Source organism: Rhipicephalus microplus, chromosome X (assembly GCF_043290135.1).
Source record: "Rhipicephalus microplus isolate Deutch F79 chromosome X, USDA_Rmic, whole genome shotgun sequence".
NCBI lineage: Eukaryota > Metazoa > Arthropoda > Arachnida > Ixodida > Ixodidae > Rhipicephalus > Rhipicephalus microplus.
In genome coordinates this window covers 214644486-214664823 of record NC_134710.1, presented here as the reverse complement: position 1 = coordinate 214664823, position 20338 = coordinate 214644486, and the positions used below count along the sequence as shown (strand labels likewise).

General features: G+C 42.9%; 2 protein-coding genes across 4 annotated transcripts in view; one reads left to right on the top strand and one right to left on the bottom strand.

The window, feature by feature from the left end:
- Positions 1 to 20338, bottom strand: part of LOC119187366 (ribosome biogenesis protein bop1-B) — a 116346-nt gene that overhangs the window by 35956 nt on the left and 60052 nt on the right. For both annotated transcript variants that reach the window (XM_075878593.1, XM_037435531.2), the window contains 2 exons: positions 2239 to 2400; positions 1907 to 1987 (listed from right to left, as the gene is read on the bottom strand). In XM_075878593.1, coding sequence (XP_075734708.1) covers positions 1907 to 1987; positions 2239 to 2400 — 243 coding nt within the window. The remainder of the gene's footprint in view (positions 1 to 1906; positions 1988 to 2238; positions 2401 to 20338) is intronic.
- The window catches only part of LOC142775962 (uncharacterized), a 90422-nt gene that overhangs the window by 64522 nt on the left and 5562 nt on the right, over positions 1 to 20338 (top strand). Inside the window, exon 3 of one of the 2 annotated variants that reach the window (XM_075878599.1) lies at positions 9907 to 10173. The exons of the other annotated variant lie outside the window; for it this stretch is intronic. Coding sequence (XP_075734714.1) covers positions 9907 to 9923 — 17 coding nt within the window. The 3' untranslated portion in view covers positions 9924 to 10173. Of the gene's footprint in view, positions 1 to 9906; positions 10174 to 20338 lie in introns of those variants that run through there. 2 annotated transcript variants of the gene reach the window in all.

Here is a 20338-nt window from a genome sequence, read left to right as displayed (position 1 = left end):
CTGTAATTCTGGCATGCTACAACTGTGGTACTCCAACTTAATTACTCATACCAAAAAATAAAATGGTAAACAAGTCAAAAGAACTATTGATTTAGGTAAAGCGTTCAGTGGGGCCCCACGGTTACTGCCCGTAAATATGCCATCGCTAAGTCATGTCTAGCAAGAACAGATATTGCAATAGCATAGCGTCAACATCCAATTTTTCGGACTCGCTAGCGACTGTGAAATTGTCTGAAAGATTACAGAGTCCAATAATGGGGGAGGAGGAATAAAAAAGCGAAATAGCATACCTGCCAAGCTCAGGGATTCTGAATCTGGAAGATTTCCGCGACTGAGAAAGGGGGAGGGATTCGCTGAATTATTTGTCCCTATTTTTCTCAGCACAAAAAAACAACAACAACAAAAATCCAAGGACAAACAAACAAAAAAACACTGAAAAACAAAAGGAGGTGGGGGGAGGGGAGTCTCAATCGCAAGTGCCAACATTAGTGTTACGGTCTTATAGTGGCTTGGAGTAGCTAAACACACGAGGGTACGGTTTACCACTAAGGGGGAGAGTACAACTAGCAGAATCTATTTCCGTCAAAACATCTTACATATGTCTTCCTGGGACACACGTGAACGGACGGGATGGCACAGCTGGCTGCTGCAAAAGCGCGGGTCAAAGCTTTGCACACTACTAGATTCTTTTGACAGGAAAGACAAAAGGCATCTGACCTTTTTTCGTTGTTGTTTTACGTATTTACTGCCTTTAATCTGCCGCTGCGTTAGCCGCGTGCCCTCGGGGCTCGTAGATCGCTATTGTGTCGGCGCGACCGTGGTTTTGTGCGTGGCTGTTGAGGCAAACGGTAGTTCCCTTTTCAATCCCCGTGCGCTTGGCAGCGCATGCGCTGCAGGGTCGTTTTATGCCATTTACGATCGCATATGTTGCGGTTTTGTCCACAGAGTTTGCAACGTTACTTTGACTGGTTGAGCGTTGGACGCGCGCAGACTTTCGAGGTTCTGTCAGTTACGTCATCGTCATACATGATTGTGTCAAGAACGACTATGGTTTCGTCCACAGTGGTTGTGGCAACGACAATCATATGCACTGTAGGAGACAGTGTGTGCGTTGGTCGCAAGCTTCGAGTACGCTGCTCTCACTCTTCGTTCAACAGTTTTCGTACTAAAGTTCGTATCACCCGCCGTGATTAGGAAATATGTTTGGAACTTTCGAAATTAGGTCCAATAGACATAGTGAAATCTGGCTGGGGAATTTCACGAATTCGTATCTGCCATAGTTTCACATTACTGAGATTCTACTGTACGTTTAGATGAATGCCTTTAAATTCATTTAAAATAAAATGCAGTGGGTTCACGAAAAGCCTAAAGCGAATTGAGCTATATTTTGTTAATGCGACCAGACCATGAATAGAAGTTTTGATTTCCGGGAGGTTTTTATGACAACCGTAAAAACGGAAAAAATGGTCAAAATCCGGGAGTCTCCCGGCCAATCCGGAAGACTTGGCAAGCATGAAATGGTACTTTTTTTTTATTCACTCAAGGGGTCAAATATCTGCAGTCACGTCGGAAATAGCTCTGAAAGCCCGTCAGTGCACTTATCAGGCATTTTAGTGTGAATTACTGTGTGCAGTTTTGATGCACAAAACCAGCTGCGTATTAATGAGGCTCTGCAGGCAAAATATGGCTCGAAATTTCAAACATATTCATACATGTACAAGGTTCATGATAGTGCTGTGAAAGCACCAGAATTTTCAAGCATATCTGAAAAATCAGGCATTTGAAAAAAAAGCAGTTGACTATATCAACGTATTAGATACATGTTGTACCCTATACATTGTACAGAAGCTGAAACCTTTTTAAGAGCAGTCTTCCAAGAAAAGAAAAGAATACAAGATATCCTTACAACTGACTGCACACTTGGGAAGGGTTGTAGGTCCTTGGGCTTTGGGAGCTGTGGTATAAGATCTTCTGCATCAACGTTCACCTAAGAAGAAATATCATAAAGCAGAAATTATGATTCAGCACAAGAAAGATACGCACACTACATAAGCAGTATACAAATTTAAATGTTATTTGTCAAGTCTGAGGAATCAGTCGCATGATTAGACGATAACAAACCTTAAAAAGGTGCTTGTTACTTTTTTTCTGCTGTGACTAATATAACAAAAGAAAGTGTGCATGTGGCACATGTTGCACATTAAAGTTTAAATCATGGCACATGGAGCTGCCTCTTACCCTCATCTTGCGCTGTCGAGGACACAAGTACAGGTCGAGACACCGTTCAAAGCGCTCATTGATGAAGCGATCATAGGCAGGCACTAGACGCAAGGATGGGTATTTACGAGGAATGAAATTGATGCGTCGCTCCTCAGGCTCTTGCTCTCGCCACTTCTCCTCCTGAAAAAAAAATGAGTATGATCCGGCCATTAAAAAAAATTATTACTTGCCTAAATATTGAACAAATGCAGCTGTTTTAGTGCTTTGCCACTCATGAAAAACTTTCTATGTCTGCCAGCACACATTTGCATGCAGTTGCCGCTTGTATAGCAAAACCTCGGTGATACAATCAATGCTGGTAGAAATTTCAATGTGGAACAGACAACTGAACTGCATATATAGACACCACATATAACAAATTAATGTGTAGTATATTGGACAATAAGTAAAATCCCCTTGAACATATTTTTCACATATAAAATATTCTATTTCTTGAATTATCAATACTATACAAAAATCTTTTGTGATCCCCTTTATATTCAATATATTCGGGTTAGACTGCATTCGACTGGATTTGAAATGTGTATTCCTCAGCTGAAATACACTTCAAACAGCTTGCACCAGTCGTTTCGAATGCATTGCTAAGCCACTGCAAATAATAAAAACACGCGAGTTGTGGTCACTGGGGTCAGAAAAGCATCTGGCATTGTCGTATGTGGATCACCCATAGTCACCAGGTTGTCATGCAGCAAGCTGTGTCACGTGGATATGCTATTTTGCATAGGCAACCCTGTCAAGCAGACCAGCCCCATACTTGACATAGAAGGACGCCAGAAAACTGGGTATACAAGATAGTGTGACATCAGGCAGCCAGCCTTAGGTTGCAGCCAGGTTGTTTCCTCGGATTGCACTTCCTGTATCGTGTTGAAGTTATGTAGGTTCAATATTTTGTTTGATAGTGTTTCTATCGCTATTAAAGTGAGATAACACTCCACAGCACACTGTAGCTATGGAAAAAAGCTTGTCCGAAAAGCTCAGAAAAATAATGGCTAAACATGCAGCATTTTTGTGCCCCAAATATTAGAGGTAAACCGATAAAGTGTAAGGTGGCGATGGAGCAAGCACGTGGTGCTGTGACAATGTGTGCTGGTTGAGAATTATGGTGCGTGAGCGCCTGTATCCTCTAGCGCCTGCACAGGCCTATGGCAGAGTCACCGAACATGTGCATGTTCGAGCACAGTGTAAATAATCTGCATTGGGTGCAACGACTATGAGCATGGTTGCTTGCTTGATGAGTGTCATTCAGCTTCTGAGTGTTGGAGGTCATGTAATCAGAAGTGTCAGGTGCATCATTTATGGGTTGTCAAGCCAGTCTGTGTTTCCTATAACCTGAAGCATCGCATTAAGTCTGGAAACATATGATTCGAGGAGCACACACATTATGTAACCATTTCTTAAAATATTTGTCAAATTCATTACATAACTTTCATGTGAAAGGAACATTTGGTGCAGCATTGTACAATTTTTATCACCATGGTTCTGCTGCACACAGTGAAGTAAAGTGAAGTACTAATTGTGGATTTCTTTGGCTCCAAGTTATTCAACCACGAAAATGTTTTTAATCAGTTCATTACGAACTGAGAAAACTTTTTTTTTAAAGCGATGCGAAACAACGAGAGGAGAGCTCAAAACCCTTGCCGCTTCCCCGTGTAGCCTTCGCAAGACAAATCTCTTCCCTACTCTTTCCGGCATCCGACCAAGAGTTTACACCAGCATAATGTGCATGAACAAGCCCCACTCCCGAGCCCACGAGCAGCGTTATTTCGTTGGCCAACCTAATTTTGTGATCTACTGTTTATTTCTGTGGGATGGATTGGAAACGCTGGTTTAGCATAGGTAGAATAGATGACCACAATGAGTACGCGAATGCGTAAGAGGGTTACTTTTGCTTCCACGGCTGTCGTCTGCTCGATGCGCTGACCACAGGGACACCAACGCATGCGAAATGCTGGTACATTAGCCCCGCATTTTGTTGCAATTCACGAGAAAAAATGAGAAAAAAGACGTGCGCAATGCCTTATTGCATCTTTATATAAAGTTTTAGTAATCTCTTCAAGCAACAAATTACATAAACTATGCATGTCGTGTTAAATAATTATCGCCACGTCACGTGACACTGTTGGCAACGTCAGAGCACAGTCGTGACCAACGTCACTGCACTGCCGTGTACGTAGGGCAATCCTACGTGCACGCCATGTCTTCATTCTTTAGGCGCGCACCCGCGAGAGGAAGGGAGAGCAGCGTTCATCTTGAAATTTGACCCATTTCCGCAGTGCGTAGTGTTCCGAATTTTGGCAGACGCGATTGTGAATGCCCCATCTACACATTGCACTTGCCAGCTCGAAATTGTCAAACCTGGTGAGTGGCCCTTTAATTAAACGAAACTGCTGCTTAGAGGGAACAACTGCTTTTGATATAATTGACTTCGTACCTGAATACTTCACCCTGTTCATCTCTCAGTGATCGGAACTCCTAGTGAATGAAACTTTTCCTGGTTCCATAGAGTTCAGTTTAATGAGTGTCTGCTGTATCGCGTATAACAAGGCATAGAAATAAAACTCATGCCTTAAGAACTCTGGGAGAACAGCAGGAATGTAAAAAATTAAACCAATGCACTAATGCTACTGCTTGCTTAGGTTGTTTTGAAGAAGGTTTTGGAGCAGGCAAAAAGGCATTTTGGAGCAGCGAAATTGGCTTTTTAGAGCACGTGTAACACATACCACGTCCATAATAGACCATTGATAAAAGGATGATTTGCTGCACACTATTCAAGCATAATAAAAATATAAAGAGCATAGAATTATAAATATCACCCACGGCTAACCTGACCTAGTAGAGAAAGCTAATGGTGAAATACCGTATTTACTCGCGTAATGAATGCACTCGCATAATAAACGCATCCCCACTTTCAGTCATCAAAATATAAATTTTTTTTCTCTGCGTAATAAATGCACCCCCTACATTCGTTCGCTGTAGTCCTGCTAACCCACACCTGGCACCTTCTCGCCTTTTGGATCTCTTCCGTTTTTTTATTAATTTGCCGACCCCTCTCGACCACCTCGCTCGTTGTCGCGTGCCGTATTGTTTTTCTATCTGTGCGTGGCATGTCCTCCATATTTTTTTTTCTGTGTACCACAGCGGGGCTTACGAATGATGTGAGTGCAGAGACGTCGCTGCTCATAAGCACACAGCGAGCGAATGTCACGGAACTGTCCCTGCCAACTGACGGTCGCCTTCTGTGAATACGAAAAAGCCCAACCACGTGCACGCGGTGACCGGATTTGCTGTCGCAAAGGGCCATTCGTCACAGGTTTCGGGAAAATCCAGAAAAAATCGCTCGTCATCCACAAAAGAGTGTGACAATTTCCGCAACATGGTAACAACCCTGATTCTTGCTTAGCCTGTTATCCGCGCATACAGAAACTTCTCATGTAGAAGCAATGCGGTGGCCGTACTTTGTCGTTAATCTTGTTATCAACGATTTGTTTTGATGCTTCAGAGTAGCTTGCTGTAATGTTGATTACTTGCTATAATGCTAATGGCGTCGTCACAGTTGTCGTGCGAAGTTGGCAAAGTGCATCGTAGTGTACGCTTTTGGGCGCCCTTAGAGATCGCAGCAGATACCACTGTTACGGTTAAACAATTGCAAGATAGCTGCAAAACGCTTTTATGGCGTGCGGCCCAGGAACAGCTTACAAAAGATAGCGTCTTCAACCACCGAAGATGAGTAAAGTGCAACAAAAAAACTGTTTCCAAACAGTGTATGCGTATGTCAATTGCAAAAGGCTAAGCGACCTAACTTTTTTTTTTGCATTACTGCATTTTTTTACTCCTCCCGAAAAAGTTTTCATAAAATTCACCTCGCATGATAAACACACCCCGCCAACTTTGCTCAGATTTTTCGTGAAAAAAGTGGGTTCATTACTCGAGTAAATACAGCATATAAGCACAATCGCTAGTAATCTAAAATGAATAAAGATGATATGATTATCACAGATTGGCTTGTACATATTAGAACAAAAAATATCCCGGAAACATCTGTGATGGCACCTCTGGGTTTTATCAATAGCAATAAAAGAAAGCACATATGACTTTTTAGACCACAGGTTTTTTAAACTGCAGCCCAAAACCATCAAAAACTGTGTAGAGTGAATTTGATCTTCTGAATGACCATTTGAGAGTAAACATTTTCAAATACAGAGCAGTTACTGAATCAGTCCAAGAGTAGGGAATGCCCTTAAGCGTTATCCCAAACAAAAAGAATTGCTGTATTTGACACATGACCACCAAGCAGAAAGTTTTTTCAACTAGTGAATTCCAAAGTTGGCCGGGTTGGCTTTGGTCGCTCAAGCACACATGAAGAGCTTTGGTGACATCCAGCAGCCGTCTCGGTGTGCACCCAGTAATGCACCCTGGCAATAACGGCGCCAATTTATTTGCGTTGTGCTGCACACAAGTGCTGGGATGCAACAGCCAAAATTGAATATGGAGCAATTTTTGAAGCAGCAAAATGTTGCTTTAGGAGCACGAAAATCCAAACTTGGAGCAGGTTACGAAAAAAAAAATCACAAAATGCCCAACTTGAAGCACTATAATAAAGAAAATGTCTTCAAAACAAAAAGTATGTATAAAACATTCAGCATTACCTAAATCATGCATAGTGTTCATGATCACTGCTATTCCAGTAAAATAAGTATTTTGAACCACCCCACAGTACAAGAAATGACTAAGTTCACATTAGCATTTGCAGCGCCTTTTACGTCTTTTGACAGACTCTGTAAGTTCAAATGTGTACGTGCTCAGCAGGCAACATTAATATTCGGGGAATTTGTAAAACAGTAACGAGTGGGGTGACAAAAAAAAATAGCTTAAGGTTTTATTTATTGTTTCCTAAGGTTGCAGAAGCTTCCTGCACAGCTACAAATTATTGTCAGTAATTCTTTTTGACATCAGTGATCACACAAGAGATCAAAATTATGTGGCAGATACACGCATGAGTAAGTGACAATTAAAATGTACGGTGTCTTGTGAATATTGCTAACAGTCCCTTCTAAATCTAACTATGCTTTCCTGCAGAGCACTGACGTACTGTAGCGAAGATGCCTTCAACAGCATTCCGCACGGGGTAGAACAAGACCAAGAAATTTAGGAACCACGTGTGCCCCTACCCCCCCCCCCCCCTTTTTTTTCTTTCACAACTTCTCGGCTTGCATGCAAGGCACATTAGATCAGGCAATTTAGGAAGGTCGACAGCTGGGCTAGTGGGTATGGTTCCATATTATTTTAAGCAGCATAAACTACAGGACAACGGCATACATCTGCTGATCCGGTGATGGCACCAAATATATATCAATGAGACAACGCACCTTCAAACCTCAAAAATGTTTTACATGCCACTGCTATGGCAACCAACAAGGTTGGTGTCAACGCCGACATTTGCAGCATGTCGAGTTTGTTCGACAGTGAAAAATGTGGCATGCACTTCCAGCTTTACTTCCTAACATATGCCACTTCATAACATATGTAAAATGCATATGCTGATTAGAGAAAGTCATAATTCTCCAGCAGCGTTGGTGACTACGGCCACATTTTTGTCTTGAAGTTGTATCGCTGCGGTCAGTGGAGTGAGGGGTGAGCAGTATTGTTGTAGTTGTTACTTTAGCAGCAGATCACGTCTCGCGAGTGTCTTCATGGTCTTCACCATGATTTTGTTAGGTCTACAAACCTGGATTCAATTGTTTAATGATACCGAAGCTCCAGGTGGCCTACATTTGTCGCTGAAAGTAAACTGAGATAGTTTTGAAGGTGGTCAGGCATTTTTGCAGTGTGGTGCAATTTCAGCAAATTTCATGGTTTGGGCTCAGCTCGGCACGAAAATGGAAAATTATTCAGTTGTTGCACCCACGCAACTAAAAACGATAGACTTCATGAAGCAGCAAATGCTGCTTGTTGGCATAAGTTTTGCATCATCAACTGGCACACACACATGAGGGAAGTACGAACTATCCGATTAAGTCGTTCACTTTTCTGTCTTCGTATGCTGATCATTGTTTTCAAACACTCCATGCACGACAGGCATGGTTTATTCTGCGCTTTGCTGGTATCGGCAGCGCTCATCACTAGATGGCAATTTGCAACTGGTGGTAGGCACGTGGTAAAGAAGTTAGTGATATTCCGAAATGCATTTACGAGACCCTGGCCATGCACGAAGACGCTTGATTTGATAAGTCTAATAGGAAGCACTGAAAAAATTTCGACCGCTGTGGTGATCTGAGCGCTTGAGCAAGATAAAAACAACAAGAATTCCTCTTTTTCGGATGATTTCATGGTCCCTAGGTAGTCAGTGAAACCAGACATTGACTGTATTGTAACAGTGACTTTTTTGCTCAGTTTAACTTGGCTCGGCTCAGGTTGCGTCGTACACAGGGTCCACGGCGATGTCGCTTTTAATAGACGAACTGTAAGTAGTTAGTTTAGTTTCTGAAAGTCGGAAAACATCATTTGATGCAGGTTTGGCACAGATTGCCAAATTTTGAGGAAATGTAGCAGGACGTAGCAGCCAGAGCACTTTGGCGCAGTGGTAGCATCACTAGCAATGACATAAGTTTTAACTTCATCTGCAGTGTATCAGAACTATCATTGTAGTCTGTGACAACAGCCACCGAATGTGTCTACAATATGCTTATATAAATATTTCAATAAATATTACTGTATTCAATTTCACTTCGAAATAAATCATTGAAAATTTTAAAGTATTTGTAACGAACGAATTGGTGTATCTTAGTCTCCTGTAAAAATGGTTTCACTTCAATGGAGGTATAATACACCACGAATAACCTTTCCAAGATGAATCCACCCCCCCCCCCCCATTGCCACAAAGCCACAATTCAAAGTTAAATGAACATCTTATACTCCTATTGATTCATCATTCTTTGAGTTTAAAAGCTTGTTATACTAGCTTATACCCTCTAGACATACTAAAGTTTAAAACTTCACATATTTTACAGGTTATAACTTGCATCCCACTGAAAGTCAAATGGTGCTACTATTCAAAGTACCTTCTACTTCTTTGAACTAAGAAGAATGACATTCGCTCACGCCTTGTTCCAATAATAATTAAAATATATTGTGCCGGTTAGTTGGGTCATCACAATTATGCCCATTTTGCTTTATATATTGTCACGGGGGTGAAAGTATGAATGAAATAAGTATATTTACAAAATATACAGGGAGAGTCGGAAGCAGCTGCAGCCAAAATGGAGGAACAAACAACAACAACATGACCGTGATCACATTCATCGTCTTCATTGTCTACCTGATACTCTCTCTTTGCCAATGTCATTTAACAATATGATATTGTGCATTTCAAGTCTGATTCAAAATTATTCGACGAAATAAGTAGTCACTTCGAATTCACTTCAAACCTAAAATTTACTATTTGCAAAAGCCTAGCCTACAGTCAGTGATGCCACCGAGGTCTTCTGATTTGGAGCAATTTTTGCAGCAGAAAAATTTTTATTTTTGGAGAACTTTAGAGCAGAAAAAGATTTGTATTTGGAGCACTTTGAAGCAGAAAAATTTTCTATTTTGGAGCACTTTGGAGCAGCAAAATTTTTCATTTTGCAGAAATCCGGAGCAGCTAGCTTCAAATCCTGGAGGACAAGCAAGTCGCATTTATATTCAAAGACATGAAAAATTATTCTGAGGCTCTTGTGAAGAGCTAGAAATATTTGGATTCATTGCAAACTTCATTGAGCAAATCACCTTAAAAGCACTCCCTATTTTAGCCGATGATGTAAGAATAATGGTGTCATGCTGTTGAGCATTCTGGAAAAACTTGTTCAGTGATTATTTCTGTAGCAAATAAACAGAATACTGGTTGAATAAAATTGTACTTTATGAAATAACAATATATATACACCTAAGTAATTATCAGCAGATATGGTAGACAAACACTGTGACATACAACGCTAGAGACTCTCACAGTCCCAAGTGCATTTCCCCAAGATGACTTCAAGAATAAAAAAAAAAGGTTCACGATGGAAAAAAAAGTCACGACTGATCAGACTTCTGGGCATAATAGGACGTCATTCAGCTAGTCTCAGAAAGGCAACCTCCTCCGGTACTCATCTCTGGGCTGAAACTACACAATTGAACAAAGCTCATTTCTTTTTGCAGAAATATTTTATGTGGCTAGGGCGTTCTGTCTATACTCCAAAAACCCCCCACTGTGCCCTCTAGAAAGCAGTGCATGAAAAGAAATCACACAGGGTACTTTATGCATGCCAACGCGAAGGCAAGATCTATTTCGGAGGTGGGGGGGAAGAAGCACGTTTTCGACGTGCCCCCCTCCTCTGGCACTCATCTGTCCCCCCCTCCCCCTTCTCTTGCCAGTGCGTAGACAGGGGGGGGGGGGGGGCACGTTTCTAATGTGCTCCCGCTCTTTGCTACCCCACTGGCCATCATGTTTTGTGTAATGTCCCAATCAGATAACATTCCCCAGTACATCGTATTTTACACGCGGGTAAAAGGGTGCGAGCGGGGACGACGAACGCGACTAAAGCAGAAATAAGAAGAGCCGACCTATCTGCTTTGCACTGATGGCACATGCGATGACATTAACCCGCATGCCAGGCCTCCCATTGATTGCTATCCAAACAGAGAGGAGCACGCCGCTTGTGTCCACAGGACAGGATGGATTCGGGAGGGGGGGGGGGGGGGTATGAACTTTAGACTTTAAGGGTGAGATCGCTGGCCCACGTGCTATTTACGGCTGGTATACCCTTCTACCTTGAACTCGCAAAGACTGTGCAAAAAGTTCTTCGCTATCTAGAGCGGCCATATAAGGGTATGCACTAAGCCTTGATTGCAAGGCGACCACACCGTCGTCGCAACATTTCGGAGGTCCATTCGTACGTGACGTTCATGCTGTATACAGATAGAATAACACTGCTCTAGAGCAGCAAGTGCTTCGCTATCTAGAGTGGCCACATAAGGGTATGCACTAAGCCTTGATTGCAAGGCGGCCACACCATCGTCGCAACATTTCGGAGGTCCATTCGTACGTGCCGTTCATGCTGTATAAAGATAGAACCACACTTCTCTGGAGCAGCAGAGCGCACACCTGTCGACACTGTTGTTGGCCGTGGCTTCTATCTTACATTAGCTACAAGCTTCTGTTGATGCTTACATTACAATACAAGGGCCTAACCCGCAGTACTACCATGTTTGGTAGCATTACAGCGTCTCTCTTTGCATATTTCTGAAAAACATGCCAGCTTTAGCGGCCGGCTGGGTGCTTTAGACAAGTCTCATTCCATCCGTACGTGCATCGGCGTGCAAGGTATATTTCGGGGGTTTTTGGTCACCCAAGTCGCGGATATCGAACACCGCGCGTGCAGCAAGTTTCTGGAAGTGTGCAGATATTGAAAATAGCAACCCTGCTGCTAGCACTTCTCACGGTTGACATCAAGCCTTATTATTTGGTATAGCAATACAATTTATTGGTGTCGCACTCATTGCTAAGAGTGTAAGTGAAACTAACACATTGTATCTTCTAGATCCGATTTCGCATAACTCAAAAGAACACTGGCTAAAGGGACAACGATACCTCTAGTTGTCAAAGCTTTCGTGCTGTCAGTTATCTAAACGCGAAGCGGATGTTCGTAGCACCGAAAGTTCCTGAGCAGTCTCATTATGCCTCGAGGTAGCATGCGCGAGCTACTTCAAGTGATGGAGCAGCCTCCCCTCCACCCCTCCTTTCAAAACGAAACAATAAATGTGATGCCATGTTCATTTTTTTTTCACCGTCAGCTATTGACACTGGAAAGCGAAAGGCAGAGACGTATTTGATTGAAATGTGGGGTTTAACGTCTCAAAACCACCCTATGATTATGAGAGACGCCGTAGTGGATGGCTCTGGAAATTTCGACCACCTGGGGTTCGTTAACGTGCACCCAAATCTGAGCACACGGGCCTACAACATTACCGCCTCCATCGGAAATGCAGCCGCCACAGCCGGGATTCGATCCCGCGACCTGCGGGTCAGCAGCCAAGTACCTTAGCCACTAGACCACCGCGGCGAGGCAAGGCGGAGACATAACAAGGCGCAGCTGCTTCACAGGCCTTCCAGCACCGGAGCCGCCAGTGATGGCCTCATGCCTGCGCGTATTATAACCGAATTGCGGCTGCTTCGACCAGGAAATATGCTATTATAAATGAGATGACATTTAAAAAGAAAGCGTGCGAAAATTTTGAGAACCAGTGTATTCAACATGGTATAACCGATGGCTACGTGAGAATTTTCAATTCAGAGCTTAGCAACATAGATTTCGAAAGGGTAGAGTCTTTAAGGGGCTTTTACCGCCACAGCAATTATAAACACGAATGTGCTGATGGAAGGAATTATGAAACAGCTATTCTGTATGATGATCCATAGATACAGTATATTAGAAGAAAATTGCCAACACGTTTACACCATTTACGTGATTTTCTGCGGAGACAAAGCACGGAAAATTAGATCGCAATGTCCAGACATAAACGTGACAGACATTCGGGCGGCACGCGTGCAGTTATTAGTGAAAATTGCTTTATTACATGCCGCGCAACTCCTCAAACGAACTATCAGCAGGGTTCCTGGAACGGACGACATCTGCTGATAAATCGCCACCACAGTTTCACACTACCGATAGGACTAGACGTCACCAGCGCCTGCAGAGAGCGAGTTAAGAGGACTTGCACAACAAGGTTGCGTCAGCCCCAAACGTGGATTTCATCGTGGATTTCAGGACGCACGCGCGACCGCTGTTTATTCAGCGTAATAAAATAGGTACGTGATTGGGACTTTGGTTTCCCGGAAAACAAAGTGCATATGTTATTAATGTGCCGGCGTGACTGTCGCCGGTTATAGACGCTCCCAAATGCGACCTTGGCATAGTTTGGCGCAATTTCTAACGGTATTATCAGAATGGCACAGTAAATCTGATTTTGCGTGCTTTGGCGCAGTTGGCGCAGGAGTGGGATCACTGTACAGTGACAGAGACACTGCCATCCCTGTCAATGCTTTCATACTTGCATCTTCAAATCTCGACTACTCAATAGAATGAATGCCATGCTTTCATGTCAGTAATTGCAGCATGCACTGGAAGTCGGCATTTTTAAAAGGCATGCCTGACAAAAAAAATTAAAATTAAAAATCCGAAAGAGTAGGACTTGATTGATATCTTGAGCATAACCAGCTGAGTGTCTTAGCCACAAGACCATTGCGGCGGGGCTATTGAAGAATTCGTTATAGGAAGGTTCGTTATAAACAGGTTTAACTGAAACATCACCCCGTTCGTGAGGCTTGCTATCAAAGCAGAGAGGAAACACCTCGCCTGTCTTGAACGGGCACGTTAAGATGTGTGTGAGAGAGAGAGAGAAAGAGAGAGAGAGGGCGGTGTTGCTCAGGCAGCAACTGTGAACTTTGCTTCTAAAGATACTAGCTAAGCAGCCATCAGCGGGTGGCTCGCACGCGCTGAACACTCATCACAAAAAAACTGTGCAATAAGTGCTGCTCTCCCTGGCTTGCCCTATCCTCTTACACCAGTGCTTTGTAGAGTTATGTGAGATCAGCTCCAAAGGAGGTAGCTGCCAGCCTCACTTCATATAAAATTACAATTTGTTGCTATCGCATTAATTTTTTTACCCCTTACAGTACAACTGTGACTTTACCTATATACAGCTGCCCATTTCTTTAACCTGAACACAGAAGGATCAACTGCAGAGTTTATAAGCGCCATGTAATGGAGTACAGCAGAGAAATGAATGAGAATACACGTGTAGACTCGGAGTCACGATGAGCAGTCCTGTGCACCTGTCCTTGCTAGGCTGTTCCACGAACTGGTCACCACCACACTTTTGAGCACTGTTGCCGTCAACCTACATTTCTTTTTTGAATGCAGCCATTAAATATTAATAAAAAAGATCATCAGTTTCATCAAAAAGGTGAAGCAACGAATGCAATAACAATAAATCATAATATTATACGGAGTAATGCTGGCAAATGCAGTAATACCTTGTTAACTCAAACTTGCATATCGCGAGAAATCAGCTGTAAGTCAAAATTTTCCGCGGCACTGAACATTTTGCTATATATCCCGTGTATATTTTCCCTTTTATCTCGAAGTATTTTTGGGTCAGAATGTGGATAACTCGAAATTTTGGATGGGAGTGGAACGAGAATTCCGCCGCTGGACCATTTCACAAGATTCGCGCGACGCTGCCACGCCTCAAGTCCGTGTATTTTTTTCCTTATTTAGCCGCCCCTGCCTTTAGGTTATTATAAAGATTTAATATCTTCTGTTTTGATGTAGCTATCGAAAATCTACTTAAAAATTTGGAATCTGCAGAAGAAACTGAATAAGTGTATTAAGTTTCATTCAATTGAGACAAATAAAAAAAATTTTTCAAGACCCACGTGTTTCCTTAAGCCTGCACAAAAAGAAAAATTAAAAGTGCCGCTAGAGAGTCAGTAAGTAGTAGTGATCTTTCTGAAAAGTGCTCATTTTTCCCGGCAATTAGCACAACTTTGCTTATCTTAAAAATTCATTTATCTCGAAATTTTTTCTGGTTCTGACAACTTTGAGTCAACGAGTTATTACTGTAACTCTCTTAGATCCGATATCACATAACTCTACTAAATGCTGGTGTAAGAGAATACTGCCGTGCCAGAGAGAGATGCTCTTTTTGCACACTCTCTTCGTGTTGAGCACACAGTACGTAGAAGAGTTTAGGAGCCATATGCACTGATGTCTTCCAAGATGACTTAACTTTCACTTTATTACCTTAAAGACCCCCTAGAGGGGGTATTACATAAGGGGTGAGAAACATACAACAAATGTAATACATATGCAGGATGGGTATAAGTATGAACAGGGGTAACCAATACAGAAATAAAATAATACATGTGCAGGATCAGTATACATATTAACAGGTGTAACACCTTGCAAAATGAAAAGAACAAAGCGAGAACCAGTGGCACAAAAAGGAACAATATAATGTATTCACATTGAAAAGAAACGAGTGACATTTTGTGTAAATGTTGAGTGGCACATAATGGTGGCGAGATCAGTGGAAAGGCCATTCCAGGCGGAATCTGCACGAAAAAAGAAGGAGGCAAAAAATGTCGTGGTACAGGCATGTGGCCGGCCGACATGAGAGGAATGAGTGGTGCAGTGAGATGTGTGGGCAGGAGGCAAGATATAGGGCGGGTGGCCGAGTTGACTGTGATAGAGCTTGTTGGAACAAAATGAGGCTGGCAACTCGGCGACGAATGTTAAGGTTTGAAAGATTATGTTCTTGTTTAAGAGATGAAACACTCACGTTATACAAATACGAGGAATGAATGAATCTAGCTGCTCGATTCTGGAGTGATTCTAGTGCGTCGGTTAAGTACGCTTGATGAGGGCTCCAGATAGGCGACGCGTATTCAAGTTGGGTGTGAATTAAAGATTTATAAGCTTGCAGTTTTACAGGAGGGGGAGCATGACGTAAGTGCCGCTTTAAGAATCCAAGCTGATGATATGATATTGGTAATGTGGACGTGCCATGATAAATCGTTACTCAAAGTGACTCCCAAGTACTTGCAAGTGATGACATTTTTCAATGCAACTTTACCGATTTGATAAGAATAGGTGAGGGGGCTGCGCCGACGGTGAAACGAGAGGGACTTGCATTTATTAGGGTTTAGTGTCATTAGCCAACGATTGCACCAGTTAAGCACATAGTTAATGTCATCTTGCAATGCAACTTGGGCTGATGTGTTATTAATAGTACGGTATATTATGCAATAGTCTGCAAACATACGAATATTGCTGGATACATGGAAAGGTAGATCGTTAATGTATATTAGGAATAATAGGGGTCCAAGAACAGATCTTTGCGGGATGCCTGATGTTACTGCCAGAGGGTAAGAGTTATGTCCATTAATGATAACGAATTGGTAACGATTAGTCAAAAATTCTCGAATCCAAGTTAAAATTTTAGGGTCTAAGTTTAATTTCGAAAGTTTTAACATCAGACAGTTGTGGGGTACTTTGTCGAATGCCTTTGCAAAGTCAAGAAAAATAGCGTCAGTCTGTATGTTATTGTCCAGGTTAGTGTGCAGATCATGAACGAAGAAAGCAAGTTGAGTTTCACAGCAAAAATTTTTTTGAAATCCATTCTGTGCGGAATGAAAAAAGTTTTTTGAGTCCAAGAAGCGCATGATTTGTGTTTAAATAACCTGTTCCATGAGCTTGCAAGGCACGCTTGTTAAGGAAATGGGGCAACAATTAAGAGGACATGATCTATCACCTGATTTGAATACTGGAATGACCTTTCCTACTTTCCAGTTTATTGGTAGGTTACCTGTGGATAATGACTGACAAAACAGTGATAAATATATGGCAGACATGTACTTGGTATTTTTCGGAAATTTGGAGGTAATATCGTCTGATTCCACTGAAGAAGAGAGTTTGACTTTGTCTATTAACAATATCATTCTGGAAGCGATAAAATCAATACTGGGCATTACAGAGACGATGCTAGATGGAAAAATCGGAAGGGGACTGTTAGTTTCGTTTGTGAACACGAAAGCGAATGCTGAGTTAAATACATCTGCGTATCCAGAGTCACTAACTTCCCCGAAGGATTCTTCAAAATAATACCTGGAATTCTCTTAGGGTTAATTACCTCCCCAAATTTCCTAGGGTTATTTACCAAAATCTTCGGAAGATCAGTATGAAAAAATGTTTTTTTTGCGGTTCGAAATGGCATTATAATAAAAGGTTTCAGCTTCTTTATACCTATCCCATGCGCTGGCGGTAGCTGCGCGTTTAGCTGCACGAAAAAGTCATTTTTGTCTTATTTTCAAGTCGCTTTAAAAGTTTAGAAAACCATGGATTGTGTTGATTAGAACAGAAGGTAGTACTGGGAATAAACTTGTTTGCTAGCTCCTTAATTTTATCTTAGAAAATTAACCAGTTATCGTTCACTGATCGTTCACTAGATGTTGTTTCAAAATGAGGTAGGAAAGCTTCGAATTCAGGGTTTATTGCGTGTAATCCCCCTTGTCGTTCAGATGTATAGTTTTACTGCATGGTTTGCATAGTTTCGGGACGAATTCAAAAACATCACAAATAACTTTGTGGTGGCTAATCTCAGGAAGAAGTGTAATATGTGACAAGCTTTAGGGTTTAGTTGTCAGAATTAGATACAGGATATTAGAAGTTTCACCAGCAATACGTGTTGGTTCTATAATTAGCTTTATTAGGTTAAAATTTAAGCAAACGTTAATGAATTCTTTTGTTCTGGAGTGGCCTGTTATTAATTGGTTGGCGCCTTGCCAATCGATGTCAGAAAAATTAATGTCACCAAAAGTAGGATATGCGCGGTAGAATATTTAGTAGTTAGCAGCTGGTTGAGTATATAGTTTAAGAGCAAACCTCATAAGCGCGAAAATGCACACGACAGCGACGAGCGATGCTATGAGCGACGAAACAGGGCGTTCGCGCGACGTGTCGCTTGCTCGTTTTCGCGCGATCGCTCGGTTCTCCAGATTTGGAAACCGTGGCTCATCGCCCGGAAGTGCTGGGCTCAAGCAGCCAATAGCGAAAAAGCGGAAAAGACAAAGACTACATAGGTGCACGTGACCCTGCCCGAGTCACGTATGTGCAACAAGAAATAACGCAATGTTTACGCATGTGCATATAGAAAAAGTGCTGCAAGGCATTCATAAACACTTTCCGTTCCATTACACAACAATATATGTTATTTTTAAATTGCATACCGCTCGCTACGCAGTTTTCTTGGTGCGAGTAGACGGCCTCATGCCAGCAACAGTGGAGTTCGCTCGCCGAAGCCGTCGCGCGAATGAGGTTTGCCTGCGCAAGCGACTGATCGCGCGAAGACGATCTACGTCACGTCGCTCGTCGCTGTCGCGTGCATTTTCGCGCTTATGAGGTTTGGCCCTTAAATCTTGTGCGAAATTTGGGTTATTGTCCGGTGGCCGATAGCACACACCTAGCAGAATTGTCTCCGCTACAGCGCGGCAGACTAACCACAGAATTTACAGCTTGCAAGGAATATTTATCAGTGAACAGAATAACTGCTTATTGACAGCGATAAGTACGCCCCCGCCACATGTTTGTTTCCTGTCTTTCAGGAAAACAACAAACTCTGGCAATTCGGCAAAAACCTCACTATCTGTGACGTCATCCTTCAACCATGTTTCTGGAGAACCAGTATATTGCTATCCGATGTTGATACAAGGTTTGATACTGCGTCGCATTTTGAAAGGAAGCTACGTATATTAAAGAAGATTACAGAGAAGGAAAGGCTTGTTTTAGGTGTTGTAACATTAACACGTTTTGTCTTTTTTGGACCATGGGGCGACTGCTAGAAAATTTTGTTTACAATTTGGGAGTTTTCGTTGAAAACGTATCTTTTTTTACCAAAAAACAAAGTCTTGTACCGCACAGAGAAGGGCTCAGATTTCTTATGGGCAAATTCAACAAGGTGCTTTCAGGCTTTTCGAACGGATTCGGAAAAATCTTTCCCAATACTGTAATTAGTACCTTTTAGTTTGCGTACATTCGAGAGAATTTCCTCTTTGATTTAAAAAAAAAAGTGAATTTGGCTATTTTAGGCCGCTTGTGATCATGCCGGTGCCGACCAAGGCGGTTGAGCACGTTCAATAAGTTTAGGGTCAAGAGTTAAGTTTAAGTGGTCGCGACAATGGGTAATAAGTATTTCTTCGGAGTCTGCAAATTTTTCGGACAGGTTCAGATCAGGGAGGCCGTAAAAGATGAGGCTATTTCTTCTCTCGAACGATTTTCGGCGGCGTCAACTCGCGCCTCCATGTCGCAGATTTGACGGGCCATCATTGCGGTGTTACCATTAATTGTTTCGACATCCTTCTTAACTGTCACAAGACCTTGGTAGTGAACTTCAAGCTCCGTAATACGTTTAGTTAGATCAGCCATGGCTTTGTTTGTTGTTAGTAGTGCAGATTTAAGTCCCTGCACTTCCGCGAGCAGTGTAGACTGACCCGTAGATAACTTTTGCAACTCAGAAAGAATAAAGCTTGCTGGGAGACGGTCTTTAGGTGGAGGGTCCTTAGGGAGAGAGTTTGGGCCAGGATTGGATTTCACGTCCCCCGACAGAAGTAAGAGAGCATGAGCGACATTCACACATTGAACGGCAAGGGCACAACAGCAGTGTGGGCTCGGTAGCTGTACCAAAAAATAATTGCTATTTCTTTTAGTGAAGAGGTCATATGATACATTAACCTGCATTGCGAAGATGAAAGGGTTAGTGAACCGTGCGATGGCACATCCACAGAGCCCACAGAGCCCAGGATCCAAGTTCACAACTGTTGCTTGAATGATTACTGCCTTGACAAAACCGAAACTATAACAATTTCTATGAAACTGACAATGCAATGTTTCAGACACGGGGCTTGATGGCTGTCGCAACTTGCGGCTAAATTCGGGAGCTGTGGGCCATGGGCTGGACAGCGAGGAAGAAGAGGCAGAATAGAACAGCTTGCCCGAAGAACGAGTGTTGTGTCTGTCTCGCTCATTACAATGGCGCAGTCGTTCAACGAACCAATGTGCGACGACCTGCGTGAAGAAACCGTCCTACGGAGCAGACGCACTCTCCAGCGGCCCGCAGCTTCGGCTACCGTGGCCATGGCATCCGACCCGGCCACCGCGGGTACCGAAGCCAGCGCGCTGCCTGCAGGCATCCTTGCCAAACCACGAGGTGACTCCACTGACTTGGCTTCGCAAACCGCCTCCTTGCCCAGGAACGCCGTACACGCTCCCTTGGACTTTGCCTCAGGTAACATCCCTGGAGCAACGTCAGTACTGTCGCCAGAAGACAGGCATAATTCCTCGCCTGTAGCCGCCAGCGAACTCTGCACGGTTCTGCAGGCCATCACTACTTCGAGCCAGCGTCTTGCAGACGCCACCGTCACTTTCTCAGCAGCCTGTGCATGCACCACATTGCCTCCTCCGTCCATGGCTGAAATTCCCGA